At 42.9% G+C, this 27,118-nt stretch overlaps 1 protein-coding gene and 1 long non-coding RNA gene across 2 annotated transcripts in view; one reads left to right on the top strand and one right to left on the bottom strand.

Moving 5' to 3' along the window:
- The window catches only part of LOC127647267 (uncharacterized), a 255,840-nt gene that overhangs the window by 29,874 nt on the left and 198,848 nt on the right, over nt 1-27,118 (bottom strand). The window lies entirely within an intron of this gene.
- On the top strand, nt 15,982-26,771 carry LOC127647266 (butyrophilin subfamily 1 member A1-like). The gene is made up of 9 exons (XM_052131414.1): nt 15,982-16,121; nt 16,357-16,432; nt 17,456-17,797; nt 17,953-18,225; nt 21,136-21,243; nt 22,790-22,822; nt 23,924-23,968; nt 24,077-24,103; nt 25,023-26,771. Exons 2-9 carry the CDS (start codon nt 16,375-16,377, stop codon nt 25,568-25,570), a joined length of 1,434 nt encoding a protein of 477 aa, XP_051987374.1. The 5' UTR covers nt 15,982-16,121; nt 16,357-16,374; the 3' UTR covers nt 25,571-26,771.

The following is a 27,118-nucleotide window of genomic DNA, read 5'->3' as shown; positions in this document are numbered from 1 at the left end:
TTTACAAAAAGCTTCACTACGATGCTGCGCTGCTAAGCGCTATGGGGAACAACTCTAGCTGTGAACCGAGCTGAAATAGTGTGTGTAACACGTCGATGAACATTGACCGGAATTTATAGCCTCGGCTGATGTAATCATTAGATGCACCTGCGGCCAGGCTATAAATGGATACGTCACCAGGTGTCGTCAGAAACTCTTTTTTCAGAACGATTCTGTTTCTGTGTGTTTCACAAACCCTGTCAAAACGTTCTTTCCTCTGTTAGGAGTTAGAATCAGTTAGGCAGTGTGCAGTGAACGTTGTTCTCTTTTCTCTTCTGTTTAGAAAATATTATATATATATATATATATTTCTAAAAAGAAAGAAAAAATAGAGAATGACTGAAAGCCATAAGCGGTGCGTGTTCCCTCTTCTCGCTCTATAGCTGAAGACGACACACATCAGTTTTGCTGTTTGTTTGGGGGTAAGAGCACGCTGCTCTCGCGTTGCAGCAGGGCGGGTGCGAGCACTGCGATTTGCTTTAACAGGCAGAGTGCGTCGTGCTTGCCTCGCTTGCTTCCGGGAGTCAACCCTCACGAAAAAAAAAAAAGATAGTTCACCAAATTAGGGGATAGATTTTATCTTCCAGTCTAAGAAAGGGAACGCCTCATGGGTCCCTTCCCTTCTTTGATAACCTCCATGAAGAGCTTTTTCGCTCATGGAGAACCCCTAAAAAAAAAATATATATATATATTTTCTTCCCGTGTTCACATACCCTCGACGTCATTATATTCGACTATCGTGGGTGCTGAGGCACGGGGTATTCAGTGATGCCGCCGGTCGAAGAGACGCTTGCGGGCTATCTCTCGCCGGGCTCGGCATCGTCACTTAGAAGCCCTCTCTCCCCTCAAAGCCTTGTAGGACAACCTCCACTTTAGTGGGAAGGGTTTATCAAGCAGCAGGTCAGGCTGGTGCTGCTCTGCACACTATGCTGTTTTACAGGCGTACCAGGCTGACCTCCTGGATGACCTGAGTGTGGGTTCTGTGCTTGACGAGCAAGCCTCAGACCCGCCTCGGTCCTGACTGAAGGGAGGCTCAAAAGCAAAGCGTGGTGAGTCGTGCTCCTCCTCCCAGGGATTGGGGACAGTCTCGCCGCCCTCGCCAGCCCCCGAAGCAAGACCTCAGGACTATTAATTCTAGTAAGAGAAAACCCTGACAGTCTTGCGCCTAGATTAGGGGGTAGCTCCCCTCGGGGCGAGGCGCGTGCTTCACTTCACCCCTCCGGTACCCCTCGAAGCCCCTCCATTCCCGCCACCTCTTGGTGTTTCGGGTTGCAGAGGCTTCCGTCAAAATTGGGTGTTTTCGCTGTTCCTGCATTTTATTCAGGACGCGAAACACTTGACAACCCCTCAACAGGAAGTGTTCAAATATAATACCCATCTCAGAGATCCTGGCAGCGTGGAAACTTCTGCCGGACATATTCTTTTCTGTGGGTCTTATAAGGGCGTCAGGATTTAATTCACTCGCCGCTTTTCCGTGTTTCAACGGCGTGTTCTCACTACCGTAAACCGGATTTATTATTTTTTTTTAAAAAAACAACTCAATCTCCTGGTTAAAGGGGCCATGGTATGTGTTTCCCTTCCAGAGAGAGAGTTAGGTTATTACACTAAATACTTCCCGTTTCCCATGGAGGGTGAGGGGTGGCATCTGGCTTAGATCTTAACGACCTGTCAAGACGGTCGTGTCTCAAGCCTAGGAGTGGTGGTGGCGTAGTGGCTAAAGCACAGGGCTATTAATCAGAAGGTTGCAGGTTCTAACCCCACGGCCACCACCATTGTATCCTTGAGTAAGACACTTAACTCCAGGTCGCTCCGGGGGGATTGTCCCTGTAATAATTGCACTGTAAGTCGCTTTGGATAAAAGCGTCTGCCAAATGCGTAAATGTAAACGTAAATGTAAGCCATACAACTTGTTTGGCTGGTCACCATTGATCTTATGATGCACTTCTATACTTCATTTAGAAGTTTTGCCACAACATGGAAAGTTCCTGAGGTTCACTTCCGGAGGCGAAGTCTTCCAGGGTCAGGTTCTTTCACTCAGCCTAGCCCTTTTTACCCGCACATTCACAATGCATGATGTAGCGCTGGCTCCTTGCGACTCCGGGGCATCTGCATTCTGAATTATGTAGGCGACTGGCTGATCCTAAGCGCAGTTCCAGAAACTGGCAGTTCAGCACAGGGACATCGTCTTAGCTCATCTGTTTCTCTGGGGTTGAGGCTCAACGCCAAGAAAAGCGTCCTCTCTCCCACTCAGAACACTGTCTATCGGGGCAACGTATGGAGTTAAATCACAATGCGGGCACAACTGTCTCCCGCTAGGATTGAGTCCATTCAGATCACCCTGAGCAAAGTCAGGCTAGGTCAAGGTTGCACTGTTATCAGTATCAACGATTTCCAGGTCTCAGGGCGACCGCGTCCACGGTGATCCCTCTGGACCTTCTGCTCATGAGACCGTTTTTGTTGTGGCCAAAAGCCAGGGGACTTCTTCAAAGGGCAAAAACCCCTAGGCTAAAAAGGGTTACGCGCCTCAGGCTTCGTTCCCTTTCTATGTGGTTCAGACCCCGGTTTTCTGCCTTGGGTCCCACTCTAGGTGCGTCTTGTTTTCGCAGACTGCTAACGACCAATGCCTCCCTGGCGGGCGGGGTAGCGGCCTTAAGTGGTCGTCCAGCTTAAGGGGATAGGAGGGTCATCAGCTCAGTTGTCACAGTCACTGTCTCGGGTTGATGGCTGTATTTCTGGCCCTGAAATACCTCCTCCTGAGGCTGCCATGTCTTGGTGCGGGTGGACAATACAGCGGTAGCCTCTTACATAAATCATCAAGGAGACCCACGTTCTTGTCAGCTGTATTTCTGACACGTCGGATTCTCCTTAGGGCCCAGGGTAAGTTCCTGTCACTCAGGTCAGTTATATCCCTGGATGCCGTATACGGGAGCAGATTTATGGTCCAGACAGAAAATACCAACGGGGGAGTTAAGAACTCCACCCTAAGGTAGTAGTTGCCCAGAGTTAAGCTAGCAAGGGTTTTTGCCTCTTACTGATAGCACCACGCTGGCCGAACAGGGCTAGGTTCTCGGAGCTAATCTCTTCCCTCGACGGCTTGCCTTGGGCGATTCCGAACAGGAAGGATCTTCTATCTCAGGCACAGGGCAATATTTCATCCCTGCCCCGAATTGTGAAATCTTTCATGTTTGGCCCCTAAGGGTACCAACTGAGGGACACAGGGCTTTCTCCTGAGGTTATCGAGATCTTTTTAAATGCCGGGCTTTTACAACTTGGAACAAGTTTGAGTGAGATCTTAGGGCAGAAGAGGACCTCTTCGCCTCTATGAATAGCGCAATGTCTCCTCTACTTCTCCCTGAAATCACCCAGCCCCCTTGGGTCTGGATGTTAAGACACATACATGACCCAGAATGCGTCTGTATGCATTTCTTTCCACGGTTTCTCTGCTCCCGGGAGTCTTGGCGATGTTCACCAGCAAGGGTCTTGCCTCCTATTAATGGGCTGCGCTGGCCGAACAGGATATGTTTCTCGGAGCTAATTCCTCTCCTCGACGGCTCGCCTTGGGCGATTCCGAAAAGGGAGGACCTTCTCATCCTTGGCCCGAATTGTGAAACCTTTCATGTCTGGCCCCTAAGGGTACCAAATGAGGTTCACAGGGTTTTCTCTTGAGGTTATCGAGACAATTTCAAGTGCTAGGGCTCCCTCCACTTGGAACTGATCTGGGTAGATTTTACAGGGCAGAAGAGGACCTCTTCGCCTCTGTTGATAGCGCAATGTCTCCTCTACTCCTCCCCGAGTCGCCCAGTCCCCCCTCGGGAGGGGCTGATCGTAGTAACGCATACATAGCACAAATGCGCCTGCATGCGTTTCCTTCTACTAAAGTTCTTATTACAGAACCAGCTTACTGCCAGTTTGCTTCAGTTCTGGATTTTCTGTAGAGAGAACTGTCAGCGGGCACTTGCCTCGCCACTGCCAGGTTCTATGTGGCCACTGCGGTTTGCCACAGCTTGGTGGGCGGGGTGCCCTCAAAGAGGCATCCTCATTATTGCCCGGGCCTACGAGGCGCGCGGTCAAGCTTCGCTAGTAGGTTTTAGGGCGCACTCTACCAGAGGGCTCTCGTCCTCTAAAACCTTGGCTAGAGGTCTCCCTCTGCAGCAAGTTTGTGATGCGGCAGGTTGTCCTCTCCGCACACATTCATTAGATTTTTATAGTTTGGATGTTTTGCCACTCCGGGCTCTTATGCCCTTGAGTCAACATCTCAAGCTCATGTCTGGACAAGTTTGTGATGCGGCAGGCTGGTCCTCTCCGCTCACATTCATCAGTTTTTATGACAAGTTTGTGTTGCGATAGGGTTCTCTTCGCACACATTCATCGAACTTTATGGGTTAGATGCTTTGCTACTCCGGACTCTTATGTCCTTGAGTCGACATCTCAGCCCATGCCTAAACAAGTTTGTGATGCGGCAGTTTGTCCTCTCCGCACACATTCATTGGACTTTTTTAGTTTGGATGTTCTGCACTCCGGGCTCTTATGCCCTTGAGTCGACATCTCAGCTCATACCTGAACAAGTTTGTGATGCGGCAGGCTGGTCCTCTCCGCTCACATTCATCAGTTTTTATGACAAGTTTGTGTTGCGATAGGGTTCTCTTCGCACACATTCATCAAACTTTATGGGTTAGATGCTTTGCTACTCCGGGCTCTTATGCCCTTGAGTCGACATCTCAGCTCATGCCTGAACAAGTTTGTGATGCGGCAGGCTGGTCCTCTCCGCACACATTCATCAAAATTGAATGGTTTAGATGTTTATGCTACTCCGGTCTCGTTCCCCGTAGCGCTTAGCAGCGCAGCATCATAGTGAAGCTTTTTGTAAAGGGAACGTCTCGGGTTACATGTGTAACCCTTGTTCCCTGAAAAAAGCGGAACGAGATGCTGCGCTGCTTTGCCGCACTGGGACGTCCCAGGACTGCTCTTCAAAACGAAGTATCTGACGACACCTGGTGACATATCCATTTATAGCCTGGCCGCAGGTGCATCTAATGATTACATCAGCCGAGGCTATAAATTCCGGTCAATGTTCATTGACGTGTTACACACACTATTTCAGCTCGGTTCACAGCTAGACTTTTTCCCCGTAGCGCTTAGCAGCGCAGCATCTCGTTCAGCTTTTTTCAGGGAACAAGGGTTACACATGTAACCCGAGACATTTGTTCCCCTTCTGTCGCTCTCTCCACGTTGTGTCAGAGAAGCGACACTAGGGGTCTCTCTTGAGCGCCGATATTCACCTCTGATCTATGAAAAAAGGCCAATGAGAAGTTGGCAGCCGGTATTTGCATGTCCCGCCCCCGGACATACGGGTATTTAGGCTGCACAAATACAGAAGTTCATTCAGAAAATTTCTTCGGAGCCGATGGTCGTGCATGCAGTCTGCTGCGAGTTACACACCAAGTTCCTGTTTATTCCTCTGACGCTCTGCATGCTGTTGGATTTGACGGCGCATAACAGCGGCTTTCTCCTTCGTACACGGCTGTGCATTCTTGCCCCTGGGCGCTTCGACAGCGCAGACAACTCGAAAGAGTTATTCTAAAAGAGTAATTTCGCTCTAAAGAGCAAAACACAGCGGCGTTGAACGTCCTTCTCATTACGCGTCTTTTTAAAGACGATATTTCCGCCCCTGTGTAGTTTCTGGATGTGGTTGATTTCTCCCCACCTCTGATGGTCATAAAAACTGCCTTGCATTCCTGGGTTGCGATCACACGCAGGCAGCGTTTTTATGAATGGTCTATGTTTTCAGTGCGAGAACATAGCCATGACAGCATTAGCGGTCGTAGGCTTTCTCTTGTAGTGAGAAAGCCGGTTCAGCCGCCCGCACCTCGCCTCCTTCCCACGGGATTGAGGCAGGCGCCGCGGGCGATGAAAACGATCTGGGGACAATGACGGGCTCCGTTTCGCCGGGTGAACCCCCTCGAAACCCCCCACCTCCCTGGCATGCTTGCTTGTTTCCGTCCGAGCTCGGGATGAGCATTCCCTCCAATGGGTTATGTTTTCAGCGTGAGAACATAACCGCGGCAGCGTTGCGATCTCTGCTTTCTCTTGTAGTGAGAGAGAGCCATTTCAGCCGCCCCCCGCGCCTCGCCTCCTTCCTATGGGATTGAGGCAGGCGCCGCGGGCGATGAAAGATGATCTGGGGAGAATAACGGGACGCTTTCGCTGGGTAAATCCCCTTGAAACCTCCCGCCTCCACGGCACGCTTGCCTGCTTCCCCCGAGCTCGGGATTAGTGCGGTCCGCTTAACGGCCTACCGTCCGGTTCCTCGAGCTCCCCGGCATTGGATGATGACATCACCGCTGCATTGGAGAGCGTAACAGCGGCGTCGGATGCGGATAACTCACCTGGGCCGCCACCTTCGGGTCTGCGCCCAGTCTGAGCCTGAGCACGGAGGTCCGCTATGCTTCCCCGGACTTAATTGGTTCAGCGGGCATGTGCGCCGCGCACCCCCCCGGTTCCTTTCCCTGACGTGCATGACGAGCTGAGCAAGCCCAGCTTCCTCGCTCCTCCGCTCTCGCTACCCTCGGTGGTAGAACGGTCCCTGACCGCTCCCCCCTGCACGCCATGGCCCCCTCCTGCAAGTCCACCGGGCCAGGGCACTTCAAATCTGCACTTGGGTAGTCCTGTTCTTGACGTGCTGCAGGAACTGCACTCAAACAGGCGATGACCACCCCCCGTGGTCCAGAAACGCAACGATGGACAGGACCTGGTCACAGTACAGGAGGCAGACAAAGCACGCTTTCTCAAAAAACGCCCCCGTCTCCCAGCTCCGTCCATTCGGCGACAACACTTGACGACTCCGCCCAGCAGTCCTCAGTGGTGAAGAAACAGACGGAGGCTATTTCACACATCTTGCCCTGCCACAAACCTGCCGCCAGGGGCCATGCCCTGTCTGCTCGCCGAGGGCGTCCTCCTGCGGCTTTCAAGAAAGAAAGTGGTGCTGCGCCTCAACTAATGAAGAGAGTGGGCCCAGCTCTCAGCCCCAGCGTCGAGCTCCCCGCAGAAGTTGGACGCCCCTCATCTCACGGACCCCCTCGAGGACCCGGAAGGCTCCCAGGCGCTCCTGAGATGACCGACCCAGAGACCGAGACGATAGGGTCTGCGGGGAGCCTATGCCGTTCTCACAGCACTATGCTTTCAGGCCTCAACAGTCCCGGTTCCTGGATGCGGTGTCCCCGCCTTCAGCCCACGACTGTTCCCCGGCTGGCCGGTTCAGACGAGTACAGAGGACGCCAACATCAGACCTCCTCCTCAGTCACGAACCCGCCCCCTGCCGGGTGCGCGGAGCAAGGTAAGTGCTTTGAGTCTATTCTCAGCACCGGAGCCTCAGGCCACTTCACTGCCTCCCGACACCGCATTACCTGCTCCGCACCGCTGCGAAGCCCCGCCGGGTACGTCCAAAATACTCGTCCCCTTGGTGCCCCTAGCACGGAGCTTAAACGCGTGGCTTTCACTGCCCAGCCCGTCACCGGACCATTCGACTCGGTTAGCAATTCAGTTTGCCAGGCCTCCGCCCCCCTTCGTGGGCGTTCATTTTTCCGCAGTACACGGCGAACATGCCCATTCCCTGCGCGAAGAAATCGCCTCCCTTCTAATCAAGGACACGATAGAGCCTGTCCCTCCAACCGAAACGAAGAAGGGTTTCTACAGCCCTTACTTCGTTGTACCCAAGAAAGGCGGCGGCTTACGACCGATCTTGGACCTACGAGTTTTCAATCGGACCCTGTCCAAACTCCCGTTCAAATTGCTCACCCAGAAACAAATTCTATCTGGCGTCCGGCATCTAGATTGGTTCGCAGCGGTAGACCTGAAGGACGCGTACTTCCATGTCTCAATTCGCCCTCGACACCGCCCCTTCCTAAGGTTCGCGTTCGACGGCCAGGCGTATCAGTACAAAGTCCTCCCCTTCGGCCTGTCTCTGTCCCCTCGTGTCTTCACGAAAGTCGCAGAGGCAGCTCTTGCCCCACTCCGAGAAGCCGGCATACGCATACTCAATTACCTTGACGACTGGCTCATACTGGCCCACTCCCGAGAGTTACTATGCGCACACAGAGACCAGGTGCTCAGCCACCTCAGCCGTTTGGGGTTTCAGGTCAACTGGGAAAAGAGCAAGCTCTCCCGGTCCAGAGCATCTCTTTTCTCGGTCTGGAGTTAGACTCAGTCCCAATGACAGCACGTCTCTCCAACGAGCGTGCTCAGTCAGTGCTGAAATGCCTCGCTTCCTTCAAGCCAGGCGCCATGGTCCCGCTAAAACGTTTCCAACAGCTCCTGGGGCATATGGCATCCTCCAGGCGGCAGCGCGCTGGGGTTGATGCATATGAGACCACTTCAGCACTGGCTCCGGACTCGAGTCCCGAGACGAGCATGGCACAACATAAAAGTTACCTCTGCCTGCCGCCAAACCTTCAAACCCTGGACAGACCTCTGCTTCCTAAGGGCAGGAGTACCCTTGCAGCAGGTGTCCCGACGCGTTCTGGTCACAACCGACGCCTCCAAATTGGGTTGGGGCGCCGTATGCAACAGACTCAAGTCACTGCACACCACTCACATCCCCGGCAACCTCAATGTGATAGCGGACGCGCTGTCAAGACAAAGCTTGCCCGGCGGAGAGTGGAGGCTCCACCCCCAGTCGGTCCAGCTGATTTGGGACCGGTTCGGCAAGGCTCAGGTAGACCTATTTTCCTCCCAAGAAACCTCCCACTGCCCGCTCTGGTATGCCCGGACAGAGGCTCCCCTCGGGGCAGACGCGTTGGCACACAGCTGGCCTGCGGGGCTGCGCAAGTACGCATTCCCCCAGTGAGCCTTCTTGCACAGGTGCTATGCAAGGTCAGGGAGGACGAGGAGCAAGTCATTCTGGTAGCCCCTTACTGGCCTACCCGGACTTGGTTTTCGGACCTCACGCTCCTCACGACAGCCCCTCCCTGGCGAATTCCCCTGAGGAAGGACCTTCTTTCTCAGGGGCCGGGGCACGCTCTGGCACCCGCACCCAGACCTCTGGAACCTCCACGTCTGGCCCTTGGGCCGGGATCGCGGAAGATCTAGCCGGCCTACCACCGACCGCCATAGATACAATCAATCAAGCCAGAGCTCCCTCTACCAGGCATCTCTACGCTCTAAAGTGGCGTCTGTTTGCGGACTGGTGTTCTTCCTGAGCCGAAGACCGCAGAAGTGCGCAGTTAGGTCAGTGCTCGTGTTTCTTCAGGAGAGGCTGGAGAGGAGGCTGTCCCCCTCCACCCTCAAGGTGTATGTCGCCGCTATCATGGCCCACCACTGACTACGGTAGACGGCAAGTCTCTTGGTAAGCACGACTTAATCGTCAGGTTCCTAAAAGGTGCCCGGAGGATAACTCCTCCCGGCCTAACCTGTTCCCCTCCTGGGATCTCTCGGTCGTCCTTACAGGCCTCCAGAGACCCCCCTTCGAGCCGCTTGACTCAGCTGGACTCAGGGCCCTCTCTCTCAAGACTGCCCTGCTGATCGCACTCGCTTCCATCAAGAGGGTCGGGGACCTGCATGCGTTCTCTGTTAGCAACGCATGCATGGAATTCGGTCGGCAGATACTTTCGTGATTCTAAGACCGCGACCGGGCTATGTGCCCAAGGTTCCTACCACGCCCTTCAGGGATCAGGTAGTGAACCTGCAAGCGCTGCCCCGGGAGGAGGCAGACCCAGCCCTTTCACTGCTGTGTCCAGTACGTGCTTTACGTATTTTTCTGGACCGCACACAGAGCACCAAACGCTCTGAGCAGCTCTTTGTCTGCTTTGGGGGACAGCAGAAAGGGAATGCTGTCTCCAAGCAGAGACTCGCCCACTGAGTTGTCGACGCCATTTCCCTGGCTTATCACACCCAGGCCGTGCCCCCCCCCCCCACTTGCGGGTCTGAGCACACTCCACCAGGAGTGTTGCGTCCTCATGGGCACTGGCAAGGGGCACTGCCCTAGCAGACATTTGTAGAGCAGCGGGCTGGGCAACACCTAACACTTTTGCGAGATTCTACAATCTCTGAGTTGAGTCAGTATCGTCCCGTGTTTTCTCAGGTACCGAGCCCGTGAGAACTTCGGTGGCACGCCCACGATCTGACCGGGTGAATCGCTTGCACCTAGGCCCTTCCCCTAACCAGGGAAACAGTGCGCCTTCATTCCCAGGAGATCTCAGGTTTGGGACACTGGTCGATTCCTCCTAGCCCTCGTGGGTCGCAGTTCAGCAGAGGAACTCGCTGACCCAAGCCACTGCTGGTACCGCAAGCTACCCTGTACTGGTATAGGTGCTCCACAGGTAAGGCCTCCTTCGGACTCCCCTGTGTGTAACACCACGGTTCTGTCCCCTCTGGCGAGCTGACTCCGTGTTTCCCTTAGGCAGTCATGGCTGCCTCAGCTGCCGTGCTGTATGTTCCCCCCTCTATGAGGCTGGATCCACCACCGCACCGACTTTTCCACATAGGCCCTAAGCAGGCCTCTGATGGTTTTGCCACTTAAACTTGCCTCCCCTCTCGGGTAGGCGTGGCCTCTGCAGGGTCTTCTCCGCCCTGAATAAGGGCTAAGACCCCCTTCCCTCAATGCGTGTAAGGGCCCGGCCTTAGTTGCTCTATCGCGAGAAACATAGAGAGAAAGAGGCCCGGCCAGGCTTGGCCCGTTCCCAGGTTGGCGGCCAGCACCTTGTTCCCCTCCAGGGTAACGATAAGGAATCCTGATGGCTTAAATGGGGCATTGGGGAAGAGTGCGTGCAGCCTGATACAGTTGGTCGTCCTGCACGTAAGAATACCTGCTCGCTCCTGTATCAGCAGTTCACGCATTACCGCGCTCAGCGCATGGCACTTTTATAAGTGGACCCCTAGTGTCGCTTCTCTGACACAACGTGGAGAGAGCGACAGAAGGAACGTCTAGGTTACGTATGTAACCTCCGTTCCCCGATGGAGGGAACGAGACGTTGTGTCTCCCCTGCCACGTCGCTGAGCCGAGCCACTGTTGTGGCCGGACCATTTCCGGGGAACGGAGGTTACATACGTAACCTAGACGTTATTGATCTCATTCATAAAAACAGCAGGGGGCGCTGTACTATCAGACATTCTTCTGGACCAGCACAGTAGTTGTTATTGTTTACATGATTGGGAAGGTCTATAGTCTCTTTATAACTCCAAACTTTCCTGTCTGTTTTTTAAAGAAATGCTTAAAAAGTGAGTTATGAATGGACAATATATTTTAAAACATGCACCTTTCAAATCTTTCACATTGTAAAAGTAAAACTGATGAAACTGTGGCATAGCCATTAGGCTGGATATCAAGATTTATAGAGAATAAGGACTTAAGTTTTGGTATGTTTCTCACCCAAAGCTATTGTAGTGCGTTAATTGATTTATTTTAGCTTTTGTTTCGAGTTGTTTTTATTTTATTTTGAGTAGCACATAACTTAAGGAAACGTCTCAATTTGCTCTCCATTTAATCTCATTGCTGTCTAGGAGAAACAATTGAGACATTGAGCCATAGGTGACAGAGATCTCCTTTGTGATACTTTCTGTACTATGTGTTTTATTGAGTCGTGGAGTTGATGGACAGATATCCAGCACTGACGTGTAAGACTTTCTTTATTTTGCTGGACACAAACAAAGTTTTTTAGAAGAATATCTGAGCTGTGATTTAAAGTTCAAAATTGTACTCAAAACTCCAGTGGTTAAATCCATGTCTTCAGAAGTGATATGATATGTGTGGGTGAGAAACAGATCAATGTTTAAGTCCTTTTTACTATAAATTCTCCTCCCTGGCCAGTAGGTGGAGAAATGCAGGAAGAATGCGAAAGTGGCGATTTATAGGAAAAAGGACTTAAATATTTATATTTTTGATCACCCACACCTATCATATCACTTCTGAAGACATGGATTTAACCACAGGAGTCATTTGGATTACTTTTATGCTGCATTTATTAGCTTTTTTGAGCTTAAAAGTTTTGGCACCTGTTGACTTGCATTGTATGGACCAATGCTGATCATGACAAATGTCAAACAAGAGGTAGCCAGTTTGCCAGAATTAAAGGTCAGTAAACAGATGCCATGCATTGTATCTACGCTCACCAAATAACTTGTTTTTTAACGTTATGATATTTTCACACTTGGTTTCATTGCTTGGTCTGAACCCGAGGTGGATTCAATTTACAGACAAACAGCTACAAGTAAAAACAAAAAGACATTAGTGTCCCTATCTGTGCACAAATTCAATAAAGAGCTTCTTGATTGTAAATAATGATAATGAAGCATGGTTTGGGACAATGATAAATAAGGAGATTTATTTGAATGTGAATGTCATTCACAATTATGAACACAGTTATAAACACACTGCACAATATTCAATATAAAATCTATTCTGATAGAGCATGTACAGTATCATGTAAAATACTGATGTACTCTTCTACTCAGATTTCACAGAAAAGTGTCATATCTTTATTCATGACCGTTTTAAATCACACACTGGATAGATATTAAATGCACTTTAGATTTGATGTCAGATTATACTGTACATGTATTGCCTAATGTGTACAAATAAGGTACTGTAACAATTTTCATTTTGCACTTCTTAGGGTACTGATGTACTCTTCTACTCAGATTTCACAGAAAAGTGTCATATCTTTATTCATGACCGTTTTAAATCACACACTGGATAGATATTAAATGCACTTTAGATTTGATGTCAGATTATACTGTACATGTATTGCCTAATGTGTACAAATAAGGTACTGTAACAATTTTCATTTTGCACTTCTTAGGGTAATTTAAAACATTAACCTTATCTTGCACTTTTTACTATTGAATTAACTGGTTAAATTGCTAAACTGGAAGAACACATTCTGTGTTTGCAGATTAAACTTGTCATAATAAGTGTATGTTAAGCACAAAATGACTTCAGACAACAAGGAAACATTTTCTCTTCTAAGGAATGCAAAACAGCAGGTTTTGAATGAAAGATTAATCGTGTTACAAACAAGATCACTTTGGACTTATGTCAACATCCTTTAAACTGTTTCTCAAAAATATTACAATTACAACAGTGTTGAGTTGAAGGTAAGTCATGGAAGAATTGAGAAACAAATGTACCTGAACAAGTGTAAGTCAAACTTTAGAGTGTGTGGTAAAGGGTGATTTTAAGGGGAAGATTTTTTCAGCATTAAGAGTGAATGTAATACCTAATCTTACATCCTGTATAAACAAACAATTAAATTAGGGTTTTTGAGGTTTTAGAAAAAGGAGGTAAATAAACTTAAAATTTTCATAAATGCCCAAAATGGACAAACAAATAAAATCATCTAGGTTACTGTTGTAACCTCCATTCCCTGATGGAGGGAATGAGACGTTGTGTCGAGTGAAGCGACACTAGGGGACTTTCTTGAAGGTCTCGTTACCTCTGAACTTGAGAAAAGGCCAATGAGAATTTGGCAGACAGAATGTGCATGTCCCTCCCCCGGACATACGGGTATAAAGGGAGGGAAGCATGCATCTGTTCATTCAGGTTTTGCACTGAGAATTCAAGTTTAAGGTTCGGCCACTGCAGTGGCTCGGTTCAGCGTCTCAGTTCGGACGCCGCCAAAAGGAGGCAGGGGCCTGGTGAACTGAATCACGTAGCTGAGTCGGATGGTCCTGGCCAGCCAGCGTGATGGGTTGGGAAGTGAGAGCCACACATCCAAGCTCCATGCGAGGGGCACTAATGGGAAGATCCCGCGGCTTTGGTACTGAGAGAAGATTCGAAGCACTTACCTCCCTCCACGCGTCTGGCAGGGGGAAGGTTAGTGACTGAGGAGGAGGTCCTGTGTAGGCGTCCTCTAGACTTGTCAGAACCGGCCCGCCGGGAGGCAGCAGTCGTGGGTCCGGAGGCGATGGTCTGCGTCCGGGGTGCCAGTACTGCTGAAGTGTGGCACCGGGCTGCCGTGAGAACGGAATTTGCAGGCCAGATGACCCAGGGAATGAAGAAATTGTTCTTTTGAGAATATGGGTACAGAGCACAGCCCGCTCTGGAACGGTGGCGGGGCATGATGTTGGAAATGGCCTCCATCTGTTTCTTCACCGCCAAGAACTGTTGGACGAAGAGCTGGGAGACGGGGTGTTGAGAAAGCAAGCTGCTGAAGAAGTCTCATATGCATTAACCCGAGCGGTGTGCATATGAGACCCTGAGCTGAGGACGCAATATGCCCCAGGAGCCTCTGAAACAGTTTCAGTGGAACAGCTGTTTTCTGTCTGAACACTGTGACTCTCATTGAAGTCCCCAGATCGCCCCCAGTGCTAACTGACACGGCCTTAAACCCGTAGGTAGAAGCACCGAGGCAGAGAGCCGCTGGGGTGGCTTTTCCCTCTAATGAGGGAAAAGCCGTGTCCGCAACGTTGCCATGGTCACACACTCTCACAGTGAGAACATGACCCATTCACGAGTGCTGTCTCCGCGTGGGCAGCACCCAAGAACGTGAGACAGTGATCATGGCCATGGGAAACGGAGATAACGATCGCAACCACGAATTACACACAGACAGAAAGGCATCTTTAAAAAGACGCTCTCCATCAGTGCCACACTTTTAGAGGAAATATACTTTATTTACAAGAATATATACTCTTTTAGACTGCTGAAGCACCCAGGGGGGTTCTCTGCACTCCCAAAGATCAGAGGCTCCCTAGAGTGACCCCTACTGTCACTACATCAACACAACGTTGAGCGAGTGACAGATAGGGAACCAAATCTGTTGTATACAGATGCAAGGGCATGTAATGGCAGAAGGCTATTTTGCATAAATATAAATAGAGAGCTGTGTATTGCACATATTAATTGCTCAATGGGGCAGTTTTAACTCTTCATGATATGGATAGCTTGAGGCAAAAAACTGTTCTAGGTTCTGGTGCTCAGTGCTCTGTAGCGCTGTCCAGAAGGCAATAGTTCAAAAAGGTAGTGGCCCGGGTGAATGGCATCCAGAGTCATTTTTCAAGCCCTTTTCCCTCATTTTGGAAGTGTACAGTTCTTGAAGGTATGACAGGGGACAACCAATAATCCGCTCAGCAGTCCGAACTGTCCTTTGTAGTCTTCTGATGTCCGATTTGGTAGCTGAACCAAACCAGACAGATACTGAAGTGCAGAGAACAGACTCAGTGACTGCTGAGTATAGATCTGGATTAGCAGCGCCTGTGGCAGGTTGAAATTCCTTTAACTGGCAAAGGAAGTACAACCTCTGCTGGGCCCTTTTCACAATGGAGTCAATGTGGGTCTCCCACTTCAGGTCCTGTGAGATGGTAGTGTCCAGGAACCTGAATGACTCAATTGCTGCCACAGTGTTGTTAATTAATTAAACATGAGTCGTGCCATAAAATATATTTAAGTGCAGGTACTGTAGGCTGCTTTATCAATGTAACATTAAAAATGCTTCATTCTGTTTTGTGTAATTTGTAAAACCTGGTCAGTGTTAGAGAACGGCCAATGTACTTATAAATCAAATTCACGTGGGACATTTAACAAAAGTAAAGTCTGCAATAGTTGTATTGTGAGATTTATCATTGAAGCTCAATAGATATGAAATATCAACACTGCACTGCTGCAGGTTAAGTGTATTTGATCTGTTGTTCAGGAGCTGAGACAATCGGAAGGGAAAAAATAATAATAAGGGACAAATTATTAAGTTGAAATCAGTCCCATTAATGCCAAAAACACGATTTATTGTTTTAATCAGCTGACAGCCATATAATGTAGAAATAAATGCCTTCCCATGAATAAATCTCTGCATGTAGATACACTGAACGCTGTTACTGGAAACACCTGAGCCACTCAGCAGAATGTGGAAGCAGTTGTGCAAGTTAAATAATACTTCAATCTGCCAACTCTGACGTCCACAGCACACAGAGAATGTTTCAGCCCACTGTTTATCATCTAGAAGGGAGGAGCTGTGACATCACTTCAAGTGAAAAGAGAAAGTAAATCTAAACAGGAAGGTCTAATGCTGGATTCTTACAATGTTCTTGCAAGAACGTAATATTAACAGAATTTATTCAGAGACTCACAATTATTAACACTTAATACTGAGTTTAAGGTAAGTTGTGGACTAATTGAGATTGAGTTGTTGAGAGAATTTTTCCTGAACAGTGTACGTCAGACATGAATGTCATTTGAGGGCAGGTAGATGTTTTAAACATTTAGATTGAATGTAATAGTTTTTTAAACACTAGACTAACTTAAGTTTACTACTTAACTAACCAGTGATTGAAGTTGACTGTGTGAAAAAGGCAAAGGTAATATTGTAATATATATATATTTTGTCTTTATAGCATTTGTGTCCTTCAGAGATGAAGATCATTTATATGACTCTACTGATCATCTCTGAAATAACAGATTCAAGATCAGGTAATTTATTTTTTGCATTTCATATAGAGATGTTTACAGTAGTTGGATATGGAAGAGCTGATGTGGGGGAGAACAGAGCTTACACAGGTAAAAGTGAAACAAGGAAGTGTTTTTCAGGAAGTTGTCTCTAGTGCAGGTTTATGAAAAATACATGAAAGAAATGTAGCATAATGAAGGGAAAAATGATAATTATTTAATGTTCTTCTGTTATAAATCTCCAGAACAGATCGACTCAGTCTGATTTAAAAGAATAGTTCACCCACACATGAAATCTCTCTCCATTTACTCATCCTCATGTTGTTCCAAGCCAGTATTTCTTTCATGAAACACAAAAGGAGATGTTAGGTAGCAAGTTTATGCTGCTCTTTTCAATACAATCAACGCATTGAACCTCATTTGGAAGGATGAAGGGCTCAAAAATATTGATTATTTTAAATGCACTTTAACTAAACACATGAAAGCAGAATAAAAGTAATTAAAATAGTGGTTTAATAAATGTCTTATGAAGTGATCATTTGGTTTTGGGTGAGAACAGTCCTTTTTTAATATAAATCTCCACTTTCACTTTCTCCTTCCTGTGTTTTTGGCTATTTGCATTCTCAGTGAATATCGCCACCTACTGGGCTTTGAGAAGCATTTTAGGAAAAAGGACTTAAATATTGATCTGTTTCTCTCCCACACCTATCATATTTCTTCTGAAGACATGAATTTTACCACTGAAGTATGGCTTCAAAGTTGTAGAACTCTTAAATTTTCCATTTTCATTAAAAATCATCATTGGAAATCATAAAATAAAGTTATTAGTCTTGAGGCCCACAGTGAGCAAGCCAAAGGTGACTGTTGTCAGGAACCTGAAACTCCATGAGATGTTGGTTAATGGAGATGAAATGGGGAAAACAAATTAATACATTAAAATGTGCATGTCTGCAATTCTACTAAAGACCTTTTCAGACATGATTAGATTTCTGGACTTCAGGCGCCTTTACGACAAGTTTTGACAATTTTGTCTTTCTCTTCTAACAGAGCAGTATAATGTAGTTGGACCCACTGATCCTGTTCTTGCTGTGGCTGGTGAAGATGTGATTCTGCCCTGTTACATCAAACCCAACAGCAGTGCTGAGGACATGAGAGTGGAGTGGTATAGACTTGATTTACAAGACTCAGTTGTGCATCTCTATCAGGATCATAAAGACAGAAATACAGATCAGATTCAGTCTTACAGTGGGAGAACAAAACTGTTCAAACAAGAACTACAGACAGGAAACACATCACTCAAACTCTCAACAGTTCAAGTCTCTGATGAAGGACTTTATAAGTGTTTCGTTCAGTCTGAATCCTGGTACATTGTTAATGTCAGAGTTGAAGGTGAGCAAACCAGCATTGAGAGTTGTGATACAGTACATGTTTTGTATTTGATGCTGTTCTATAATATTTTTGGTGCTGGTCAGTAACAAATGAACACAAAGAGACTTTGTGTGTTTTTTATCTGTTTTTTTATTTTTTGTTCTTGATCTCTGTAGTTGTAGGAACTCCTCCACTGATCACAATAGATGGGTTTGATCATTCTGGAGGGGTTCATCTACACTGTGAAATCAAAGGCTGGTACCCTGAACCTGAGCTTGTGTGGCTGGACCGTGAAGGAGTCACTTTGAAATCTGAAGCTACAGACACACACAGAGACACAGACGGATTCAGAGTGAAACACACCATCACTGTATATAATAGTGACAGCAAATATCACTGCAGAGTCAAACTGAGACATCACATGCTGGAGACAGAGATTATTACCTCCAGTAAGTACTGAAACTGCTTTTGCATTTATTCAGGATCTGAATTATATTTCTGTTTGTGTTCTGGCTGGAAGTCTATTGTAGACTTACAATCTCATCAGATCATCCCTAAATTAATGTCAATCTTCAAACCATGCTGGTCCAAAGTTATGAAAACATTTTGACAAATCAAATGATTTTTCATTTTACACAACAATAAATGTAATGCTGAAAATACCAAACAGAAACTACTTGTCACAATGTATTGGTGTCTTGAAATCACACTTGGGAGATGTCTTTGCCATCCTGCTTTGAGGAGACATTGGTATTTCGGGTACAGAATCTCTATTGATCAAGAAATATAAATAAATAAATAATGATATTTATACTTTTTGTATATTTTGTATAATTTGGCCTTGAGTTCAGTGGCATCAACAGTAACTTACAGTTTCTGAGTGGGTGGCCCAAGATAAATGATCAATTGCATGAGATCTGTACACTTATTTATTTACAACTTTAACGTTTCGCTAATTGTTTCCATGTTTTAGGACATTTACTCATTTTGAAAGATAAATCAACAATATTCAAGTTTGAGTACATTTGAGCTCTGGAAAGAATTAAGAGACCGCTTCAAATGTTCAGTTTCTCTGTTTTTACTATTTATATTAAGGTGAATGCCACTTCAGCCGCCCCCCGCGTCGCTCCTTCTTCCCATGGGATTGAGGACGACCCGGCTGGCGATGAAGGCGATCCGGCTTCACAACCCTTGTGGTGTATTTGCCGCACATTACCTCCCCCTAGACTGGGCAGGGTGTGGGTCTTCCCCTCCTGAAAGAATAGGAAATTAGAGGACCCCCGGGCGCAGTTCCCTCACCTCCGGCCCCGCCTCAGCCCCGGCACGCCAGAGCTTGTTGTATATTACAACAAATAAACTTCATTGTAATATATGATATTTGGATATTTGGTTATAACATCATTTTATTTAAAAAAAAAAAAAACAGTAATGTAAAGAGGCTGGAGTGTAAAAGTATTAGGAGTTTTGAGAAAAAACTTTATCATCCAAAATTATTTATTTCAGTGTAGATTATTTGCAGTGTAATGCATTACTGAGTAATGAATTACTGTATTTGAATTACTTTTTCATTGGAAAAAAGTAAAGTATGGTATTACTCTTAATTTTTCAGTAATTTAATTAGTTCTGATACTTTGTGTTAAATATTTGACAGACTCTAGAACAATTCTATATAAAACAAAAGTGAAATTAAAATAGAAATTTAACGTCCATCCATCTTCAACCGCTTATCCGAAGTCGGGTCGCGGGGGCAGCTGCCGAGCCACATTAACCAGCTCTGACTGGGGGACCCCGAGGTGTTCCCAGGCCAGTGTGGAGATGTAATCTCTCCACCTAATCCTGGGTCTTCCCCGAGGCCTCCTCCCAGCTGGACGTGCCTGAAACACCTCCCTAGGGAAGCGGCCAGGGGGCATCCTTACCAGATGCCCAAACCACTTCAACTGACTCCTTTCGACGCAAAGGAGCAGCGGCTCTACTCCGAGCTCCCTACGGATGTTGACGCTGTCCCATAAATTCTTTGACCAGTTCATGAATAATTTATTTGACTTTATATGATTTATTTGAAAGAATTAAAAGAACAGTTTAATCTCCATCCTTGTATTTTTCATCTGGTCGAGGTTGATCAGGGTTTTAGAAAGTAATTAGTAGTAATAAGTAATGCAGTTACATTTCAGATAGAGTAATTAGTACAGTGATCTAATTACACTGTAGAAGATGTAATTAGTAGTTAGTAATTCTAAAGGGGGTTCAAGGGAAAAGAGGAGGCGAGAACCGGCTTGACAATATAAATAATATTTTAATGAGGAACTTAAGCAAAAGACACAAAAACACAGATGATGGACATGTCCGTAAACGATCTCTCTCTGTCGCACCACCGTCCGCAGTCGGCCCTTATCCCTCTCGGAGGTTTGATTAGCCTGATAAGGGACCGGGTGTGTAGAATCACAATCCGGCCCCGCCCTCCGCCCTGTCACAGTAATGAATTACTTTTTAGAGTAACTGACTCAACACTGCTTATTTGTGCCATCCTGAGCTGCTTTTGATGCAACAAAATAGTTAAAATGAATAAAATTAATAATAAATAATAAATATAAATTAATAATCAATTCATTATTTTTTGAGTCTTAAGTCTTAAAGCATTTTAACATTATTTAATTCAGCATCTTATGCCAGCTCAATCTATTTTTGATATGTTTTACAGTGTAAATATCTTATACAGTTATAATGAGAGTGGTCTGGTTTTGCTTTTTGAGCTTTTGTTGTTTTGAAAGCTTTGGTGCTGACATTAACTCGCCCGACAGTTCCTGGTTCAAGGCCAGTGAGCTTTTGACTATTGGTGGAACAGGGGCATACAACAATAATTGTGTGGACCCGAATGCTAAATAGGTGGCACCGGCCCACCCAGCCCCACCCGTGGCTCTGCCAGTGATTGAGTCTGGTGTCTTTTAGATTAATTGGTTCATACAGATTTGAAGGATATTCAGTGTTCAATGTCAGCCATATTGCCCATCAGATATTCCTTAAATAATGTATTGTACTCATTTAGTGTATTGATTTAAAACCTGTTAAGTGCTATTATGAGCCTTGGGTTAACATGAACAGTGTTTGGACAACCCCACAGTGGTTGGGGAAAACATAAAAAAAGTTTTTAAAATGTTTATTTTATTTATTAATTTAAATGTACTCAGTATAGCATCCAAGGAATCTAAAGAGAGCAAAATTAAATTTCTTAAAAAATAAATAAAATAAATATTTTAAAAACTTTTCAACCAATATATATAAATATTTTTACTTAAATCAAATTGAATGTTTGACTGGACATAAAGTGCTCAAAGTGCTGAATCACAGTTTTTGTTTTCCAGGTAAAATGTTAAATTCTTTGAGGCTGTTTGTCATCTGGACTTCAGTTGCAGTTGTGTTCAGTGTGATTGCTGTAATATTGATCGCAGCTTTTATTCATAAACACAGAGGTAAAATTATTGTATGTTTCACATATAACATGTAATGAATGTAAGTAGGGGAGATCTTGGCTAGTTGCAGCAGTTTTTACTGCAGTGAATTTATCTACAAGATTTAACCACCTTGACCTTTTTTCAAGTCAATTGTTTTTATTGTCGTTTCATCCATATACAGTATTTATTAAAGTTGCTTTAACACAAGCTTTGAAATAATAAACGGCAGTCATGAAATAAGCCCACAATACAAAAAACATAATTTCTGTGCACAAAGATGTTTTAAATTAAAAATAAATACACATATATGTGTTTTGTGCGTAGTTCTGCACGCAGCTAGTGTCATCTTGCCTCTTTTATATATATATGTGTGTGTGTGTGTTCTGTCTTTGATAATAACTGAAAATAGGTGGAATAACAGAACGCAGCAAGGCGTTTAGTGAACCTGTTGAGAGGTACCCTGAAAAAAGGTCCATCTAACGTTAATGTTGAAGGGAACGTTAGTGTTTCACAAAATGGTAAGTGTAGATATCTAGATGTCAGATAGTTCCCAGCTTGTTAGTGTGGTACTGCAAGGGCCATCCACTACTCATCAGCCTCTACATGAATTCATTAATGTAGATGAAATGCGGCTCAGAGAGGAAGCCAGTCAGGCCCTGGGACTCTTGGGGATAGGAAAGCACAGCAGGTGCAGCAGAATAAGGCCAGATTAGGAAATTAAGTGTACATTAAAATTATTATTACACGGCTCTCTGAAATGTTTGATTCTGAAAACAGGGAAAGAATAAATTTGCTGTTGCTGAAGTTCAAAGAAATAATCGAAGATTAATCAAATATCAAAATAATAATTAGTAGCAGCCCTAATTATATTTGATTTTAAAGCAACTGACAAAAACACTGTCTAACAATACATTAGATTTACAATATGAGAACAGGAGAACGCAAGAGAGTCAATTTGAACTTATTATTAACTTTATATAACTTTATTAAGTTATTCATTCTTTATGAATTTAATTAACATACACTGAATGTAATTATAATGAAGTAGAATTTATATATTTATAATGAAGCAGAATTTATATATTTATAATTAATTAGAATTTATATATTTATAATGAAGAATTTATATATTTATAATGAAGAATTTATAGATTTATAATGAAGTAGAATTGATATATTTATAATGAAGTAGAATTTATATATTTATAATGAAGTAGAATTTATATATTTAAAATGAAGAAGAATTTATAGATTTATAATTAATTAGAATTTATATATTTATAATGTAGAATTTATAGATTTATAATGAAGAATTTATAGATTTATAATTAATTAGAATTTATATATTTATAATGTAGAATTTATATATTTATAATGAAGAAGAATTTATATATTTATAATGAAGCAGAATTTGTATATTTATAATGAAGAAGAATTTATATATTTATAATGAAGTAGAATTTATATATTTATAATGAAGTAAAATGGATCATATTTGATTTCACTGATTTTCAGATGTATAAACTGTCTGATGTCTTCTTGTTTTTTATATTTCCTTCATTAGATTTAAACAGAGAGAAGATGAAAAATCAAGAAGGTGATTTTTATATGACAATTAATTGATTAATCATGAATTCTGAAGTCTGTTGTAATCTACAAAATATTTAATTAACACACACTGAATGTATTTATAATGAAGTAGAATTTATATATTTATAATGAAGTAGAATTTATATATTTATAATTAAGAAGAATTTATTATTTTATAATGAAGTAGAATTTATTATTTTATAATTAAGAAGAATTTATATATTTATAATGAAGAAGAATTTATATATTTATAATGAAGCAGAATTTATATATTTATAATGAAGCAGAATTTATATATTTATAATGAAGTAGAATTTATATATTTATAATGAAGAATAATTTATATAATGAAGTAGAATTTATATATTTATAATGAAGTAGAATTTATATATTTATAATAAAGTAGAATTTATATATTTATAATGAAGTAGAATTTATAGATTTATAATGAAGTAGAATTTATATATTTATAATGAAGTAGAATTTATATATTTATAATAAAGTAGAATTTATATATTTATAATAAAGTAGAATTTATATATTTATAATGAAGTAGAATTTATAGATTTATAATGAAGTAGAATTTATATATTTATAATAAAGTAGAATTTATATATTTATAATGAAGTAGAATTTATAGATTTATAATGAAGTAGAATTTATATATTTATAATAAAGTAGAATTTATATATTTATAATGAAGTAGAATTTATAGATTTATAATGAAGTAGAATTGATTTATTTATAATTAACTAGAATGGATCATATTTAATTTCACTGATTTTCAGATGTATAAAATCTAATATAATCTTGTATGCAATGTATATAATCTTTTATAATTGATTCATTAGATTTAAACGGAGAAATCAAGAAGGTGATTTTTTTATTTTATTTGACTACATTATTAACTTTAAAGTGTTTTTATTCACACAATATTTAATTAAAACAAACTGTGTATCATATAAACACATGACTCAAAATTAAGGGCTTGAAGATGTTGCCATTTGGGTTTTAATTTGTCTTTTATGTTTGAATCTGTTGTTACTTTGTGCAGTGAAACAAAGATGTAATTTAATGTTGTTTTCTCCTTATTCTGAACTTCCTCCAGAACACAGTCTACTTTTACAGAGACAGAAGATCATTATCCCATATGGTGAATTTGTTTTAATGACTCTATATTTAATTATTCATCTCATTATTGATCTGAAGAGGAATTCTGTCATGATCTCTGTTTAACTCCAAACTTTCTGTCTGTATTTAGTGTTAGCACGTTTCAGAAAACATGCAGGTGAGTAAACAGTAAACATGCAGGTGAGTAAACAGTAAACATGCAGGTGAGTAAACAGTAAACATGCAGATGAGTAAACAGTAAACATGCAGGTGAGTAAACAGTAAACGTGCAGATGAGTAAACAGTAAACATGCAGATGAGTAAACAGTAAACGTGCAGATGAGTAAACAGTAAACATGCAGGTGAGTAAACAGTAAACATGCAGGTGAGTAAACAGTAAACGTGCAGATGAGTAAACAGTAAACATGGAGATGAGTAAATAGTAAACATGCAGATGAGTAAACAGTAAACGTGCAGATGAGTAAACAGTAAACATGCAGACGAGTAAACAGTAAACATGCAGGTGAGTAAACAATAAACATGCAGATGAGTAAACAGTAAACATGCAGGTGAGTAAACAATAAACATGCAGATGAGTAAACAGTAAATATGCAGATGAGTAAACAATAAACATGCAGATGAGTAAACAGTAAATATGCAGATGAGTAAACAGTAAACATGCAGATGAGTAAACAATAAACATGCAGGTGAGTAAACAATAAACATGCAGATGAGTAAACAGTAAACATGCAGGTGAGTAAACAATAAACATGCAGATGAGTAAACAGTAAATATGCAGATGAGTAAACAGTAAACATGCAGATGAGTAACTGTAAATACAAACAAAAGAAACTTAAAACAATGTATTTATTCTCACATGTTCAGTTGTGATCTCTCTGATATCTGCAATGTTTTGATTGTTGTGTTCATGTTGCTTTTATTATCCTTTATGTCCGTCACCTGTGTTAAGTTATTCTCTTGTTGTTGTAACTCTTAGTGTTGTTTTGATTTAGTGATTTATCTAATTAATGTCTCCATGAGGTGTTTTATTATTGTTGTTGTTACACATCATTAAAGCAGAATAATCTTTTTAACAGTGACCGTGACTCTGAATCCTTATTCAGCTCATCCACGTCTCACTGTGTCTGATGACGGGAAACAAGTGAGAGACGGAAACACACGATCAACAGAAGTGAACAATAGAGAAAAAGAGCAAAGTGACACGTTTGATGAATATCTTGCCGTCCTGGGAAAGGAAGGATTCTCCTCAGGGTGTTTTTACTTTGAGGTGCAGGTGACGGGGCAAACTGAGTGGGATTTAGGAGTCACCAGAGAATCCATTAACAGGAAGGGAAGGATTAATCTGAATCCTGTGATCGGATACTGGACTGTGCAGCTGAGAGATGGGGAATATTGGGCTTGTGATTCTCAACCTGTCTCTCTTTCTCTGAGTGTGGATCCACAGAGGGTGGGTGTGTTTGTGGATTATGAGGAGGGTCTGGTCTCCTTTTATGATGTGGAGGACAGGTCTCATATCTACTCTTTCACTGGTCAGTATTTCAGTGAGAAACTCTGTCCATTTTTTGGTTTAGGTTATGATTGGAATGAAAACTCTGCACCACTGATCATCTGTAATGATTTCTAATGAGATTAATTTACAGATGAATGTATTTACAACAGCAAAGATGACAAAATAAAATAATTATTCACTCTCAGACATAAATACACAGTTTAAAGTACAAACCTGCCATTGGATTATTTACCCTTATTTTGGTGCCATATGTGTTTGATCAAAACAAAAAGGTAATTTTTCCCCCCTCAGTGGAACAAAAATATAATTGTACATTTAAAGGTACACAAAAGATATTTAGGGTACAATTTTGTACACAAAATGAGTAATACATTTTATCAATCATGATATTTATTGGACATGAATAACAAATCTTTAAAATGCAAAACAAATGAAATACATTAAATAAAGCAAATAAAATGAAATAGAATAAATGTTGAATGTTATAGTAAATATCTTGTATTAACTGAAACTAAGATTAAGTCTAATGCTAAAATCTCAATCAAGACGAAGTAAAATAAACTGTGGAGAGGTCACGAGGTCTGAGAGTGAAGCAGAAAGCCCAAGAGAGAGTTGAGCAGATATTATATTATAATTTATAGCCCAAAACATGCATGTCATATTCCCTTAAACAGATCAGATGTTTTGTCTGGATTCCCCTGATGTTAGTAATTATCTCTTATCACAAAATAATGATTAAAAATGTCCGTTTGTTTCTTCAAGGTGCAACAATAGACCTTACACATATAGAAGAACTGTTATGACCCTGTGGTGTTTTGTGTGTGTAACATTGTAGTTTTCTATCTGTGTTTGTGTGTTGTGAGCTGCTTCCTGATTGGCTGCTATTCAAGTATAGAAGATGATCTGCAAGTATGTTCAGAATTAGCAGCAATAATAAAAGACATTTTGTTGTGGCTTGCTTGTGTTTCACAAATGTGTTCAGTTTCATTGACTATTTCAGTGAACACTTCTGGAGATGCCACTAGGTGGCGACAAATGAGCGTCTTAAGTGTAATGAGCGAGTCATTGAATCATTTTGATGGTCATGACCAAAATCTGGCAAGAGACTTTATAGTATTTAAGCATCATAAGAACAAAGCAGATCTTTAATTTCCGTTCAGTTTTGTGAAATGTTGTGAAATGAGTATCAATAATTTCCATGCCTTCTCCATTCTTAAAAATTGCATGTCAAATCTACTGACTTCATTAGACAAGAACAAAGCAGATCTACTGTATCATTTTCTTACAGTATTCAGAAAGACTGCAGGATTTAATCTCAGGGCATGCACAGAAATCAAACAATGTTACATTTTCTCTTCACAGCTTACAGTTCATTGAGTTGCAGTTGTTTGTATCAGTGATAAATACATGAAGTGTGACAATAAAATATATTTTAATATCATAAGCATTAAAGTCAGAGCACAAATGATGAGGAGACAGATGTTCACCTTAATCACTGTGTATTGATGGTAGGTGAATGGACCACAGATGTAAATTCAGTGATGTACATAAGGATGGTTTTGGAGTCTGAAAACAAGAAATACAATAAAGGCAATGAATAAACTGAATATATACACAATAACAGGCATTCATTGTTACATAAGGAAACCAAAATATTCTTAA

Source organism: Xyrauchen texanus, chromosome 8, assembly GCF_025860055.1.
Source record: "Xyrauchen texanus isolate HMW12.3.18 chromosome 8, RBS_HiC_50CHRs, whole genome shotgun sequence".
Lineage (NCBI taxonomy): Eukaryota > Metazoa > Chordata > Actinopteri > Cypriniformes > Catostomidae > Xyrauchen > Xyrauchen texanus.
The sequence above is the reverse complement of the archived record's forward strand: the minus strand, read 5'-3'. Positions and strand labels throughout refer to the sequence as shown.